Source organism: Puma concolor, chromosome B1 (assembly GCF_028749965.1).
Source record: "Puma concolor isolate L17-30 chromosome B1, mPumCon1.1.hap2, whole genome shotgun sequence".
NCBI classification, from domain to species: domain Eukaryota; kingdom Metazoa; phylum Chordata; class Mammalia; order Carnivora; family Felidae; genus Puma; species Puma concolor.
This window is the reverse complement of record NC_141670.1, coordinates 77,106,651-77,121,843: the sequence shown is the minus strand read 5'-3', so window position 1 is coordinate 77,121,843 and position 15,193 is coordinate 77,106,651. Positions and strand designations below refer to the sequence as shown.

Here is a 15,193-nt window from a genome sequence, read left to right as displayed (position 1 = left end):
GTATGCTCTTTCCATGACATTAAGTATCTGACAATCTGTAAGTACAAATGAAGAAAGTACAAAGACATTCCCTTCTGTACTAAAACAATGAATTAATAAGGAGAGCTACACATTGGATCAGACATTTAGTACTGATAAAAATGTTGTCTATCAGAAGCTAAAGAAACCAAGCCTACATCTCCAAGAAGGAAGCATAAACTCTAGGGTTAGTTAGTTCCACAAAGTGAATGGGATGCTAACATGAAAATATCAATAGAGATTTAACCTTGCTAGTATTTTCATCAGGATTATTATTGATTTTGTTAGTTACAAGGTCCCACAGGTTTTGAATGGCCCACCCCAATCCTATCTTTCCCCATAAATCCTGTTATTTTTAGTACACTTTTGCAGAACACAAGACATTTTGGCAGAAACACCTAACACCTATCTGTGAGAACTCTAAGAATTAACTTGGATCAATACATACATCAAACAGGACCTGGCATACTTAATAAATCTTAGATATTGCTATTATCTATTATAACTCAAAATATTTTTTTTATTTTAGAGAGAGAGTGAGAGAGCATGAACAGGGGAGATGGGGGGGGAGAGAGAGAAAATCTTAAGTAGGCTCTGTGCTAAGCCACCAAAGCACTTCAAAATAACAAATTAATTTTAACTCAAAAGCATACCAGTTATCAATATCTGTGTCCCCTACCTCAAGGGTCATAAATCAACTTACCATTAAAGAAAATAAAAACTTAACCCCCAAAAAACCTTAGAAAATAAAGAACCATAATCTACCAAATGTTTTAGTAAACTAACAAAATCACCCACTCACACTTTTGGCCATGGGCACTGCCTTACCCATCCAATGACAACTACAGTAAAGAAAATTATTCTGAAATGCTTTGGATTTTGTGTCTGCTGGATGTCTATTAATTTCACAGCAATTTGATCTAGGAAAATGAGTTGGTGAGGGGTACCTGGGTGGCTCAGTCAGCTGACTCTTGATCTCAGCTAAGGTCATCATCCCAGAGTCCTGGGATCAAGCCCCACGTCAGGCTTTGTGCTCTCTCCCTCTCCCTCTGCCCCTCCCTTGCACTCACGTATGTGCGCACACACACACAGTCTCTCAAATAAAAACTAATTTAAAAAAAAAAAAAAATGAGTTGGTAATAATGTTAATAATCATTTTACAATACCTTTATATAATTTTCTTTAATAATATTTTCTCCATTTTAGATACCAGTGAGCCTCTTTATATCAGTTCCTACTTTGTTTTTAGAAAAGATTTGTTGACACTCATTTGAAACTGATTATCATATTACTATCAAGACTATTTTTTCTTAATTTCATGTATTAACAAAATCAACACTTTTTTTAAAGGCTTTGTGTTAAAATGTTTTTGTATACATATACAGTTATAAGCTCTGAGACATAATAACAATTTTTTGTCAAGATATTGAAGCCCCAAGATCATAAAAACTGGATTCAACTAGATACTATACATAGGATTTAAGATAATATATTTGTATTACTTTATGAGAAACATATTTTCACTAGAAACAACAAAATTCAAACACTTCATTGAGTCCCATTTAAAATTCCCATAGCTTTAAAAGATTTACTATAGCTTATAAATAAAAATACCACACCAATCAAGTTATTATTCATTAACAAAGATCTTGTTAGGCAAGATCTCTTTCAGTTCCCAAGAAAGAGATTTATTTCTAACAAAACATAATTGAGACCTCATCAGTTCTTCATCTTTCTCTAAGGATATATACTAAAAAAAACCCAGCCCTTCATTTCTAAAACTGCAGTTTTTTTTTTTTTTAATTTTTTTTTTCAACGTTTATTTATTTTTGGGACAGAGAGAGACAGAGCATGAACGGGGGAGGGGCAGAGAGAGAGGGAGACATAGAATCGGAAACAGGCTCCAGGCTCTGAGCCATCAGCCCAGAGCCTGACGCGGGGCTCAAACTCCCGGACTGCGAGATCGTGACCTGGCTGAAGTCGGACGCTTAACCAACTGCGCCACCCAGGCGCCCCTAAAACTGCAGTTTTTATAGAACATAAATCACTAAAAGATTGATGAGATAAGTCTGGTCAAAAAATGTCTGGGAATGGGGCGCCTGGGTGGCTCAGTCGGCTAAGCGTCCGACTTCAGCTCAGGTCATGATCTCGCAGTTCGTGGGTTCAAGCCCCGCGTCAGGCTCTGTGCTGACGGCTCAGAACCTGGAGCCTGTTTCAGATTCTGTGTCACCCTCTCTCTCTGACTATCCCCCGATCATGCTCTATCTCTCTCTGTCTCAAAAATAAATAAACGTTAAAAAAAAATTTTTTTTTAAATGTCTGGGAAATAAATGTAAACACCCAGGTGCAATAGAAATAACAGAAATTGGGGTACCTGGGGGGCTCAGTGAGTTAAGCATCCAACTTCAACTCAGATCATGAATGATCTCATGGCTCGTGAGCTCAAGACCCGTGTCTGACTCTGGGCTGACACCTCAGAGCCTGGAGCCTGCTTCAGATTCTGTGTCTCCCTCTCTCTCTCCCCTGCTGCTTATGCTCTGTCTTGTCTCTCTCGCTCAAAAATAAACATTAAAAAAAAAAGAAAGGAAGAAATAACAAAACTTAGATCATGACCATCAGATAGTTACATAACCTTAGAAGTCATTTGATATCCAACTTCCTACCAAAGTAGGACTCTGCTCTATAAAATCTCCAATATGCAGTCCTCCACAATCTCCAGCATCAAGAAATTTGGTACTTCACATAGCACATTTCAGGCACATATATTACTCTTGGACAAATCCAATTAAATCTTTGAAGAATCAGAAAAGATACCAAAAACACAAAAAATGTTAAAAATCTAAAACTGGGAGTGTTTTATATTAGTTTAGCAAATTAGAAAGAATTCATGTACTCTCAACAGCTTTTGTTTTTGTTTTTGTTTTACTTTGTGTACCGTCCCAACAGCTTTTAAGCCAAAGACTCACTAGAAAGACTCACTATATACAAGTTGGTTTCTGAGTATATATCCCATTCCATGAAATAATATCAGAGAAAAAAAAAACTAAGAGCAGGTTGTAAGAGTCTATTCTGAAAATAAGTTAACAAAATTGCTCCTTTGGGGTAAAACAGATATTAAGGTAATTCAAAACTGTATAATGAAAAACACAAGCCACCTGATAAGAATCTTCATAAGAAATGTCAGAAAATAGTAAAAGAAATATGGCATTAAGGTCTTAACAACATTATCTTCTGCAGAAATGAATAAAACTAGGCTAACTTTTCTGCCCATGGACACCTCAAGGAAGCATCGTTAAATCTCACCTCCCACTGCCATCATGTCTAAGTCAGAGTCTCCCAAAGATTCTGAACAGGTGTGGAAGCTTTTCATCAGAGGTTTGAGCTTTGAAAACAGACAATGTGAGTCTGATTAGCCATTCTGAGCAATGGGGAACACTCACGGACTGTGTGGTAATGAGATCCAAACACCAAGCACTCCAGAAGCTTCGAGTTTCTCACATATGCCACTGTGGAAGAGGTGGATGCAGCCATGAATGCAAGGCCACACAGGATGGATGGAAGAGTTTTGGAACCAAAGAGGGCTATCTTGAGAGAAGATTCTCAAAGACCTGGTCCCCACTTAACTGTGAAAAAGATTTTTGTTGGTGGCATTAAAGACACTGAAGAACATCATCTAAGAGATTATTTTGAACAGTATGGGAAAATGGAAGTGATTGATATCATGAATGACCAAGGCAGTGACAAAAAGAGGCTTTGTTTTTGTAACCTTTGATGACCATGACTCTAGACAAGATTGTCATTCAGAAATACCATACTGCAAATGGCCACAACTGTGAAGTAAGGAGAGCTCTAAGCAAAAGATGGCTAGTGCTTCATCCAGCCAAAGAGGTAGAAGCAGTTCTGGAAACTTTGGTGGTGGTCGTGGAAGTGGTTTTGGTGGGAATGACAACTTTGGTCGTGGAGGAAACTTCAGTGGGCAAGACAGCTTTGGTGGCAGTCGAGGTAGTGGTGGATATGGTGGCATCAGGGATGGCTATAACAGATTTGGTAATGATGGAAGCAACTTCGGAGGTGGTGGATTATGATGATTTGGGCAGTTACAAAAATCAATCTTCAAATTTGGGACCCATGAAAGGAGGAAATTTGGGGGGCAGAAGCCTCACCCCTATGGTGGTGAAGGCCAATACTTTGCCAAACCATGAAACCAAGGTGGTTATGGCGGTTCCAGGAGCAGCAGTAGCTATGGCAGTGGCAGAAGGTTTTAATTACTATCAGGAAACAAAGCTTAGCAGGAGAGGAGAGCCAGAGAAGTGACAGGGTAGCTACAGGTTACAACAGATTTGTGAACTCAGCCAAGCACAATGGTGGCAGGGCCTAACTGCTACAAAGAAGACATGTTTTAGACAATACTCATGTGTATGGGCAAAAAACCCAAGGACTGTATTTGTGACTAACTGTATAACAGGTTATTTTAGTTTCTGTTCTGTGGAAAGTGTAAAGCATTCCAACAAAGGGTTTTAACGTAGATTTTTTTTTTTTTTGCACCCATGCTGTTGATTGTTAAATGTAACAGTCTGATCATGATGCTGAATAAAAGTGTCTTTAAAAAAAAAAAAAAAAAAACCTAGGCTAACTAATGATTGTAATTTAGCAAATGATAAGATTAGGACATTTCCATTTAATAAAATAAACACCTTTGAAGTACCAAGCACTGTAAAAAGTTCTAGACGTAAAAGGATAAATGAAACAATTTATTATCTAAGTAAGCATTATAAAATAGAAATCAATTCCAGACTTTTTTCTTTCAGATACACAAAAACTATTAAAAATATTTTAAAGAACATGTGTGTGAAAAGATACTTTACAATATAAAAAATATACTAGATTAGTTTAGCTAGGTCAGGATGAGAAAGAAAACCCTTTCTTTCTCTTTTAATTCACAAACAAAAAAAAAAAATTCTTATTTTTCAGTTTCCTAAATGTTTTCTCAGTTTAAAATGAACCAACTTAAATGGAAACAAGGGGCCCAAATGATGAATTCTATTACCACCAAGAAACTACAAAGTTTTTAGAATTCATCAATTCATCCACATTTCTTTTATTTATCAACATCAATAAATAATAACAATATCTACTCATGATCTACATAAATGTTCATATACTTTGAGCCATTTATTCCACTTCTGGAAATTTTAATACACAAAGCTGCCTAAGGAAGCATTTCAATAGCAAAAAAAAAAAAAATTTTTTTTCATCATTTCCTCTTATACTGAAAACTACAAAACATTGATTAAAGAAATTAAGGAAGACCTAAACAAATGGAAAGACAGTCCAAATGCATGCAATGGAAAACTCAATATTCCCTAAAGTTATCTACAGCTTCAACACCGCCCCATCAAAATCCCAGCTTGCTTTTTCACAAAAAGTGACAAGCTGATCCTACAATTAACACAGAAATGCAAAGAATCTAAAATAGCCCAAAAATCTTGAAAAAAAAGAACAAAGTAAGAGGACATATATCCCTATTTCAAAACTTATTACAAAGCCTCAGTAATCAAGACAGTGTTGCCGTGGTGAAGAATAGACATACAGATCAAAGAAAAAAAAAGTCCAGATAAATCCTTAACACTTACAGTCAACTGATTTTTGACAAAGATGTAAAGGTATAATTCAATGGGAAAGAATACCCATTTCAACAAAGAGCAGTGAAATCCACATACAAAATGATAAATTTAGAATGGGTGATGGGCATTGAGGAGAGCACTTGTTGGGATGAGCACTGGGTGTTGTATGTAAACCAATATGACGATAAATTATATTTAAAAGAAAAAAGGAAAAAAAAGATGAATTTAACCCCTATCTTATCATTTTCTCACATCACACAAAAATCAACTCAAAATGGATCACAGGCCTAAATGCAAGAGCCAGAACTACGAAACATCTTGAACACAGGATGTAAATGTTCTAAAATTAGACTGTGGTAATGCCTGCACAGCTCTGTAAACTTAATGAAAATCACTAAATTATATACTTATATTAAGTGAATTTTATGGTATATAAATTACACCTCAACAAAGGTGTTTAAAAACGAGTCATCTCTAAAATATCACAATGACTATTAAATAAATTCCAAAAGAACTACATAGCATATTTCAGAGCCAATAAGGCTAGTAATAGCTACATACAAAAAAAAAAAAAAAAAAATTTACAAGGTTGGAGTATGATAACTTATCTAAAATTATAAATATTAAAATAATAGCAAATACTTATAACAGTACTCAATGTGCCACACATTATTTTAAGTGATTCTACATTCTATAGAGGAAAACTACTCTACAGAGGAAAAACTATGGCACAAATAGGTTAAAAAAACTTGCTCAAGATCACAACAGGGTGTTGGGTTAATGAATGATTTTTTTTCTCCTTTCACAAATATCTTTATATTACTACCATTATGCATTTGAAAACAGTAGTGAACATCATTGGCTGCCTATCCACTATCCAATTATCCTTTCAATTTCTTACCCGGATTTTTGTGTATCCACCTCTCCCCATACAGCCCATGTACTTCAGAGAAAACCCCATCCTTAGGTACAGTACTTGGTCCTGGTTTGCTTAAGCCAATCAGCCATTTCAATGACGACAGTCACTGGTTCAGTAGTCCAGTCAGGACTCTTGTTTGGAATGTCAGGACAGTGAGGCTTTCTCCTAAGAGATGTGAACAAAATATGTATGGCCCAACCATCACTGGCAGCCATCCTACAACCATGGGAGGAATAACAACAGACTGAAGAAAGCAGAAAAGAAACGGAAAGAAACTGGTTATTTAATATTACTGTGTTACTATAATCTTGCCCTACCTTTGGACTTGGAGATAAATGAGCCTTACAAATCCTTTTTATTGTGTTTCAAACAGGTTCAAGTTTTCTATCACTCATAACATGATGGAGAGCACATTAACAAGTACGTTACATGAGTATCTTTCTAATAACGGTTCATATAAAGGCTTGAAAAATACCTACAATTTTATATGTCTCACACAGCAGTTTGTAATCTTTTAACTGCAAATTTTAAAATGTGGTTTTTTTAAAATCTAGATTTCCAATTCTTCCTGAAAAATCAAAAGGTATGACACCATTGGGCCCATGTTACTGCAGTATAACAACCAAGTAGAACAGAAGCTGCCCCTTTAAGTCTACAAGAACACTCTCTAAACACAAGTCAATAGTAATGGAGCCTCTGTGCAAGGTGCTCAGCTCCTATAGGCATTAAAAGTTTGCACCATTAATATTTAGCAGGACCTATATCAAATGACATGTAATGAGTCATGAAAAATGTATTCTACCTTTTAAACTTTAACATTTTAATTAAAATCATATACTTTTTAAACAAATTTCATGAAAACATATATTTGTCACCAGCTCATGGGAAACACTATTCTTGAACTGAATACCTTTAAATACCCGATGGAAGCCTTAAACTCAGCAGCAAGTTCTTGGAAACATGCCAATACATTAATTACTCTGGGTCCAAACGTCTGACAATTTTTTTTAGCACACAGATGAAAACAAAATGAAATGGTTTTAAGTTGCAACAAGAAAAATGTAAAAGTTGACTACAAGTTTGAAATACCTGAATACACAAGTGTACTATTAATCAAAACTTACCTATAAAACAGATTTGCAAAAGAAATTACAAGAACAGTGGTAAATTTCAAAGGAATTTACAGGAGAGTAAGCTCAAGCTACATTAGCAAAGTTAGGAAGCAGTACTTTGTAAAGACCTCTGGATGTATGGCTCTACCACTAATTTGGACAACTCTAGGGGAAGGGAAGTTAATTTTTTTTAATTTTTTTAATGTTTATTTTTATTTTTAAGAGAGAGAGAGAGAGCATGAGCAGGGGAGGAGCAGTGAGAGAGGGAGACACAGAATCCAAAGCAGGCCCCAGCTCTGAGCTGTCAGCACAGAGCTGGACACGGGGCTCGAACTCACAGACTGCAAGATCATGACCTGAGCTGAAGTTGGACACTCAACCGACTGAGCCACCCAGATGCCTGGGGAAGTTGTTTAATTTTAACAGCACAATTATTATAGTTTTAAAGTAGCTTAACATATAATCAGTAAAAAAGAATCGAAAGTACATAATCTATTTTAACAAAATGCCTGGAAAAATAGGAAAAAGTTATCACAGCTATAAATAAGTTTAAACTTACTAATGAAAAATCCAGTGAAGATAGGTTAAAGGAGGTACACACATAAGGATTCAGTGACACTGTTAATAAACTGGTTTTTTTTTTAGTTTATTTATTTTGAGAGAGTGAGAGCATACACGTGCACAAGAGGGGGAGGTGCAGAGAGAAAGGGAGAAAGAATCCCAAGCAGAATCCACACTCAGTGCAGAGCCTGACACACTGACGAGGGGCTTGGGGCTTGATCTCATGACCCAGAGATCATGACCTGAGCCAAAATCAAGAGTGGGCCACTTAACTGACTGAGCCACCCAAGTGCTCCTATACTGGTTTAGGTACATAGATGGCTCACAGAGCTTATATCATTATAATATTTCATTACTTATACATATTATATATTCTTCTGTCTGTATTCTTTTCACAATTTTATAAATCTTAACCCAACATAGTGACTATAAAAAAAGTTAATGATAGACTTTCCCCATCCACATGCCAAGTAAAAAAACTGAATGACCAGAAAAATGTTTTTGCTTTTAAGCAATTTTTTTTTTTACTATTTAATGCAGTTATATGAAAGCTATTTGAAAGTTAAAGAGGAATAAATGAATTCTACTGATGGAAATTTCATCATTAATATTTATTTAGCAGGACCAATGATTTTTGTGTCCTTATACTGGGGGAAGTTATGCCTCAGCTATACCTACCTGCTCAGAGAAGCAAACAATTCTACATTAACTCAAGAGATAGATGTATTCCTGGAAAGGTTGCCATTATACACAAATTGTAGGCAATCTATTTAACATTTCAGTCTCGATCTCATCCATAAAATGAGATCTATATTAAATAGTTGTTCAAAGAAATATTTAAAAACTTATGTAAAGCACTTGGCCCATTGCCTGGCACACAGTAAACAGCATAACTTGTAAAATCACAACTTTTTTTTTTTTAATTTTTTTTTTCAACGTTTATTTATTTTTGGGACAGAGAGAGACAGAGCATGAACGGGGGAGGGGCAGAGAGGGAGGGAGACACAGAATCGGAAACAGGCTCCAGGCTCCCAGCCATCAGCCCAGAGCCTGACGCGGGGCTCGAACTCACAGACCGCGAGATCGTGACCTGGCTGAAGTCGGACGCTTAACTGACTGCGCCACCCAGGCGCCCCTAAAATCACAACTTTTAATGTAATTTCCTTCTCTGAGCAAAATTAAGATTAAGGCTGATAACTATCAAGAAATATTTAGGTGCTATAGTATTAATGACATTGAGACGGACTAGCTTACCAGATACCTAAAGTGTCAGTTCTCAAGATTTTCTAAAGCCTGTCAAACAACCTACATATCCATGAAGAAACATGAAAAGTATTGTAAGGGAGAATGGAAAAGGGAGGAACTAATCTAATCCTCTGCTCTACAGGAGAAGAGAATGACAGTGGAGAGGAGGTATAACTCAACAGATTTTCCCTCTTTTTTTACCAGACACCTATTACTCTGCAAACAAGTAGCTGTGCGTGATTTAACCAATAATCTTAAAATCTCTACCAGACCCACAATTTTAGGCAGCATATAAGCAAACCATCGCTACAGAATTTGGATATTCCTTAATAAAATGCAGGTGACTTATGGTAGGTTATCCACCTCCACACAGGGCATTCAAAACAACAAAGGAGTTCGGGTCACCTTGGTGGCTCAGATGGTTAAGCGGCTGACTTTGGCTCAGGTCATGATCTCAGAGTTAGTGAGTTCAAGCCCCACATGGGGCTCTATGCTGACAGCTCAGGGCCTTGAGCCTGCGTCAGATTCCGTGTCTCCCTGTCTCTCTGCCTCTCCCCCACTCACACACTCTCTCTCTCTCTCTCTCTCTCAAAAATAAACATTAAAATTTTTTTTAAAAAAAATAAAGAACAAAGAAGTTTGAATCCTCCTTCTGCCAGAGGAATGTTGTTTTTCATACACAAACAACTAATTATGGGCTCTATCACTACCACAGATTTCTGTTTATCATCCTAGGTACACGAGGTTTAGAAAAAAAATAAAATCTTGGAGCGCCTGAGTGGCTCAGTCAGTTAAGCATCGACTTCAGCTCAGGTCATGATCTCACAGCTCATGAGTTCCAGCCCCGTGTCCAGCTCTCTAGTAAAAGCTCACAGCCTGGAGTCTGCTTCACATTCTGTCTGGGTATCTCTCTGCTCCTCGCCTGTTTGCACGCTGTCTTTATCTCTCAAATGTAACTACACACTAAAAAAAATTTTTTTAACAACAACAAAAAAAATCTTTAAAAAAGGTTTTTCAGAAGCGCCTGGGTGGCTCAGTCAGTTAAGTGTCCGACTTCGGCTCAGGTCATGATCTCACGGTTTGTGGGTTGGAGCCCCGCCATTAGGATCTCTGTCGGTGCAAAGCCACTTCAGATCCTCTGTCCCCCACTCTCTCTACCCCGCCTCTCCTCCAGTGCACATGCGCTCTCTCAAAAAATAACTGAACTTTAAAAAAAAAAAAAAGGTTTCAAGTTTACTTTGAGGCAAAGGAATAAATTTACCATATATCTCCTTAAGACTTACAAACTTTTAAAGACCATAAACACAAGATCCCCAAAGTTTTGATAATTGTTGAAGCTGCATAAAGAATACCAGAACAACTATCCTATTTGTATATTTGAACATTTCCATAATATTTAGTTGTTTTTGTTTTTTTTTTTTAATGTGGGTGGTTCCAGTCAGTTGGTTAGGCATGTGACTTTGGCTCATCTCACAGTTCATGGGTTCAAGCCCCACGTTGGGCTATGTGCTGATAGTTCAGTCTGGAGCTTGCTTTGGATTCTGTGTCTCTCCCTCTCTTCCCTGATTGTGCTCTCTCAAAAATAAATAAACTTAAAAAAATGTGTACATGTGTATTTATATGTAAGCTTCCAACACAACAAATTGGTAAAGAAATACCCTAGTGTTCAAAGTTTTTATACTCCAAAAGTAAGTGATTTCATCTAGTTCCTTTCTCATTCTAGAAGTTGTACTGCAAGTGACCAGACTATTGGTAAAGGTCTAGTGAAGGAAATAATTAACCGACCTGGAATAAAACAAGCCTAACCTTGAAAACACAAAGGCAAAAGGGAAGGGCGCTAAACGGTTATTACAGCTATTTTGTATTCATATTTGTTCCCATCTGTTATCTTCTAACACAGGTAGAAGAGGTGGAAGTAGTGTTAAGGCCAAATTTACTTTTCATTCTTTAAGTAGATGGGCAACAGAAGTTGGAGTAAAGAAATTTTAAAAGTCCCCATTAGAAATAACCATTTCTAAGAACGGAACAGAGAAAAAGTATTGCATATACACCTTTCAAAAGTAACATTCATAGTTCTTAGAACCAGCAACTTCCAATGACCAAATATGCTTTGCTGCTACACATGCATTTACAAAAGAAATAAAGATTATGCTGCATCAGCCACAATCCTTTTTCAAACTGCCATTCAATTTTCACAAGATGTAACCGTGAATACATTCCAAAATTTAATTTTTGTTAGCTATGTCTAAAAATAAAATTGGTCAAGATATAAAATACTAACTTTGCAGCAAATTAATCTTTCACCAACTCTGTGAACAAAACTTTCATGTTCAAAACTTACAGCAAAACATAACCTAGGCAGACTCAAAAGGGTAAGTAGTATGTAGGGCACTTACATCATTTCTCAAGACCCAAAGAAAGTCACAAAAATTTATTTAAAATGTGAAAGAGAAATGCAGACAAAAAAAAAAATGTTTATATAATAAAAGTCCTCCACTGGAACCCCCACAAAATACTTCCAAGCAACAATTATTTCCTTAGCACAATAGTCATCTGTTCACTTTCACAAAACCTGGAGCACCTAAATCTACATAACTCCCCTTAAACTGAAAAATACAAAAAAATCTTTCATTTAGGTCAGTAGGATTTTGTGTTTCTATCCATGGAAAAAGCCATCATCTGTATGAGGCAAGCACATGGCTCCAGCTTTAACGCCTAGTTCCCCAACCCACTGAAAAGAATATATGCTTATAAAATAAATATTTACTTACCAGGTTAAAGACAGTTTCTACAATATCCCTATTGGATACTTCTCCAACTTCAACCAACCCCGTCAACACGGCAAATTTCATTCTGATGCCCCTGATGGGGAGCCCTGGTTTCAGGGACAATGCACCCTCTTCAGCAGAGGTTTCTTCTTTCCCTCCACCTCCCCCGTCATCACCTGTTGGTGGCGGGGAAGGGACATTGTCTTCACTAGCCATTGCTAGTTCGCGAGAAAGGACAACTCGGAGTCACTATGGGACAGCAAATGCTGCACTAGCAATAAGCACACACACGCAACACAAAACGAAAAAGGTCACTCTTCCAAGTTGTGGAGAAACCCCAAAAGCAGTTGATGGGTAAAGTCCTTGGCGTCACCCTCCTCCTCTCGGAGAATATTTGTCCAATCTCTCTCCCCGAGGCTGACAACAACGCCAAACCCTATTGGAAGATTAGATAAATGTTAAATACGCTAGGTTTTGTTTTTGGGTTGGGGGGGGGGGTGGAGAGGAGAATAGTTATTGCCTGTGAAATAAGTTACTAAAGGGACCCCACTACCCGACACCCGCTACCCCCCTGGCTCGAAGATACAGATTCTGAGTGAAGGCGGGTTCAAGAGGCCCCTGAACAGGTTCACTCCTCCCCCACACTCTCGCAGGTTCAGGCGCAGAGCTACCTCTCCTCACAGGTGCACGGAAAGAGAAACTGTCGCTGGAAAATGAAGGGTCCGAGGAAAGGAGGGGGGGGGTCCCCAAGCTACCACAGAAGTAGAAAGTTCCTCCTCACCCAGATACTCCGGACTCGTCCTCACCCCCCGCCAGGGAGCCGCGAGACGGAGGTGGCGGCGGAGATCCAGGGCAGGAAAAGGCGGGGGAAAGGGGCGGTGATTATTCTCAACGCTCGGCCCAGGGGGAGGAGTGGAGCACTCAGGCACCTGAGGTTCGACGGCGAGAGGAGGGGAGGTGTGTATTCTGGCTAGAAGGGAGGGGAGGCCGGGTGGCGAAGGCGGGGAAAGGAGGGAGAAGAGAGAGGTCAGTGCACCTGGTCGCAGCCTCCAAGTTTCCCTATTCCGCTCCCCGGGAGCCCGCGGCTGCACAGAACTCCATGCTTCCTGGCCCGCCCGACCCCTGCGCTCAGCCTTTGCAAAAACAGCCCCTGCTGGCGATATGGACGCCGCAGCTGAGGCTGCTGGTGGTGGTGAGGTTGCTACTGCCACAGCTTGCCCCGCCACGGCTCGCGTGAACGTCCCTATACCCACTGAAACTGCTTCTCGCCGCCATGACAGCGCCGAGGGCTGCCGAGCGCGGCGTGCGCGTGCGCGAGCGCGCGGGACGGTGGGGCGGGAGGGCGCGAAGGCGGAGGCAACCGTGCGGCAGCGTGGGGCCGCGAGAGGGCGGGGGTGCTGGGCGAGGGCTTGCTGACAGGACTACGTGTGAGGGTGGGCACCCTAGCGGGCGCGTTGCTCAGACAACACGAAATGTGTCCCGGCCCGGCAAGGAGAGATGTTTCCTTCCAGGAGCCGACTCTTCCCACACACCCCCTCCCCGCTATCACCCCTCACCTCCCACTCCCAACCTGAGAAGGTGCTTTGACAAGAGCTGAGAAGGTGATTCTGAGCTGCTTCCGTCGTTAAGTTACCATAGGGTCTCCAAGCGCGGAGAGACCCCGCCCCACGTTGCCAAGGTGTCTTCTTGGACTTGGAGAAAGACACCTGAGGGACCGCTACGAGCCAGAGAGGTGGCAGCGCTGGAGCCAGCAAGGCTGCAGTCCTTGTCTAATGGGAGCAGAGTCCCCACCCCTGACTGCCTTCAGCTGCTGCCTGCCCGCGGCGCTCCGCGAAGAGTTGCGGAGAGATTTCCACTGGGATGCCCCAAACAGCTGCCACCGCTTGGAAGGGGATGGGGCGGGGGTGCAGGGGGACGTGTCCACGAGGAATGAGAAAGATTCCTTGCTTTGCAGCTGCCGCCCCACCAAACCTCTCCCACATTCTAAGGAAGGGAGGATTCCTGAGACAGCTGCTCCAAACAGCGTGGAGGCGGGGTTAATTTTGCCTGTAGATCTCAGGGGTTTTTTTCCTCTCGTAATTTTCCAATGTGAAAGTTAGGTTCGCCTCATTCTCAGATTAGTTTAAAAGATAAAATACATTCGGATTGAAACTAGCACAGGTCATCATAATGTGTCCTTCCCTTCCACCTCCACTATTAACAAAAAGCGTTTTTCCTGATGCACCAGTGAAAAATATTAAAGAGTGGTTTTTCACCCTTATGTACTCCTTGAAGCCATAAGGCCTTAAAAAATAATAATGGTTAATATAATTTTAGTTCGCTAAAATGAAAGTGAAGCAAAAAGTGAGGTCAAACAAAAGTTAGGAAGTACCATGGAGGGGTCAGAAGAAAAAATTATATTGGTTTGAGAGAGGAAATAATTGCCTAAAGAAAGGGTTATCTGAGATGGGCTTGAAAAAGTAAACGGAATTTCAGCTATCACATGGAAATTTGGAGGGAGAGAGAAGTAACATGAGAAAAGACAAGAAGCACAGGAGTATCTTCTTTAGAAAAGCGTTAAACCTTTTAAAAATACTAAAAAGAATTCAACTGCATCAAATCGCATATGGTTGCGAATGTTTGTTAAAGATTTGTTTTCTATACGTTGATTTAAATACACCAAAGATGAGGCATTTTTCTCATGACCTGAATTGGTGATTCATGTATTGCTACATCAATGGCTTGCCTTTCTTTAAGTCCCTGAAAAACGAAACCCCTCAGATTTATATTTCAGATTGTTAAATGAATAAATCTGGAATAAGACGGACTGGGTTGTGCCTGAGGAGAGAGACAACTTTCACTAGAATTTTAACACATCTGTAGAGAAGGAGACAGGGAGGCACATTTGAGGTAGAGGCATTAAACAATGAAAGGTTTCTAATATAGCGTTTTGCCTCCCCAGATTTG

At 39.5% G+C, this 15,193-nt stretch overlaps 1 protein-coding gene and 2 pseudogenes across 2 annotated transcripts in view; 2 read left to right on the top strand and 1 right to left on the bottom strand.

The window, feature by feature from the left end:
* LOC112858054 (lipopolysaccharide-responsive and beige-like anchor protein) overlaps positions 1-13,421 on the bottom strand; it is a 245,590-nt gene extending 232,169 nt beyond the window's left edge. The window contains exons 1-2 of one of the 2 annotated variants that reach the window (XM_086704118.1): positions 13,284-13,421; positions 12,251-12,683 (exon numbers count right to left, since the gene is read on the bottom strand). In XM_086704118.1, coding sequence (XP_086560244.1) covers positions 12,251-12,463 — 213 coding nt within the window. In that variant the 5' untranslated portion in view covers positions 12,464-12,683; positions 13,284-13,421. Of the gene's footprint in view, positions 1-12,250; positions 12,684-13,028; positions 13,169-13,283 lie in introns of those variants that run through there. The other variant, XM_086704117.1, reaches the window with a different exon arrangement.
* On the top strand, positions 3,336-4,466 carry LOC112858056 (heterogeneous nuclear ribonucleoprotein A1-like; annotated as a pseudogene).
* Positions 12,128-13,484, top strand: LOC147581710 (uncharacterized; annotated as a pseudogene).
* Positions 13,485-15,193: the final 1,709 nt, after the last annotated feature.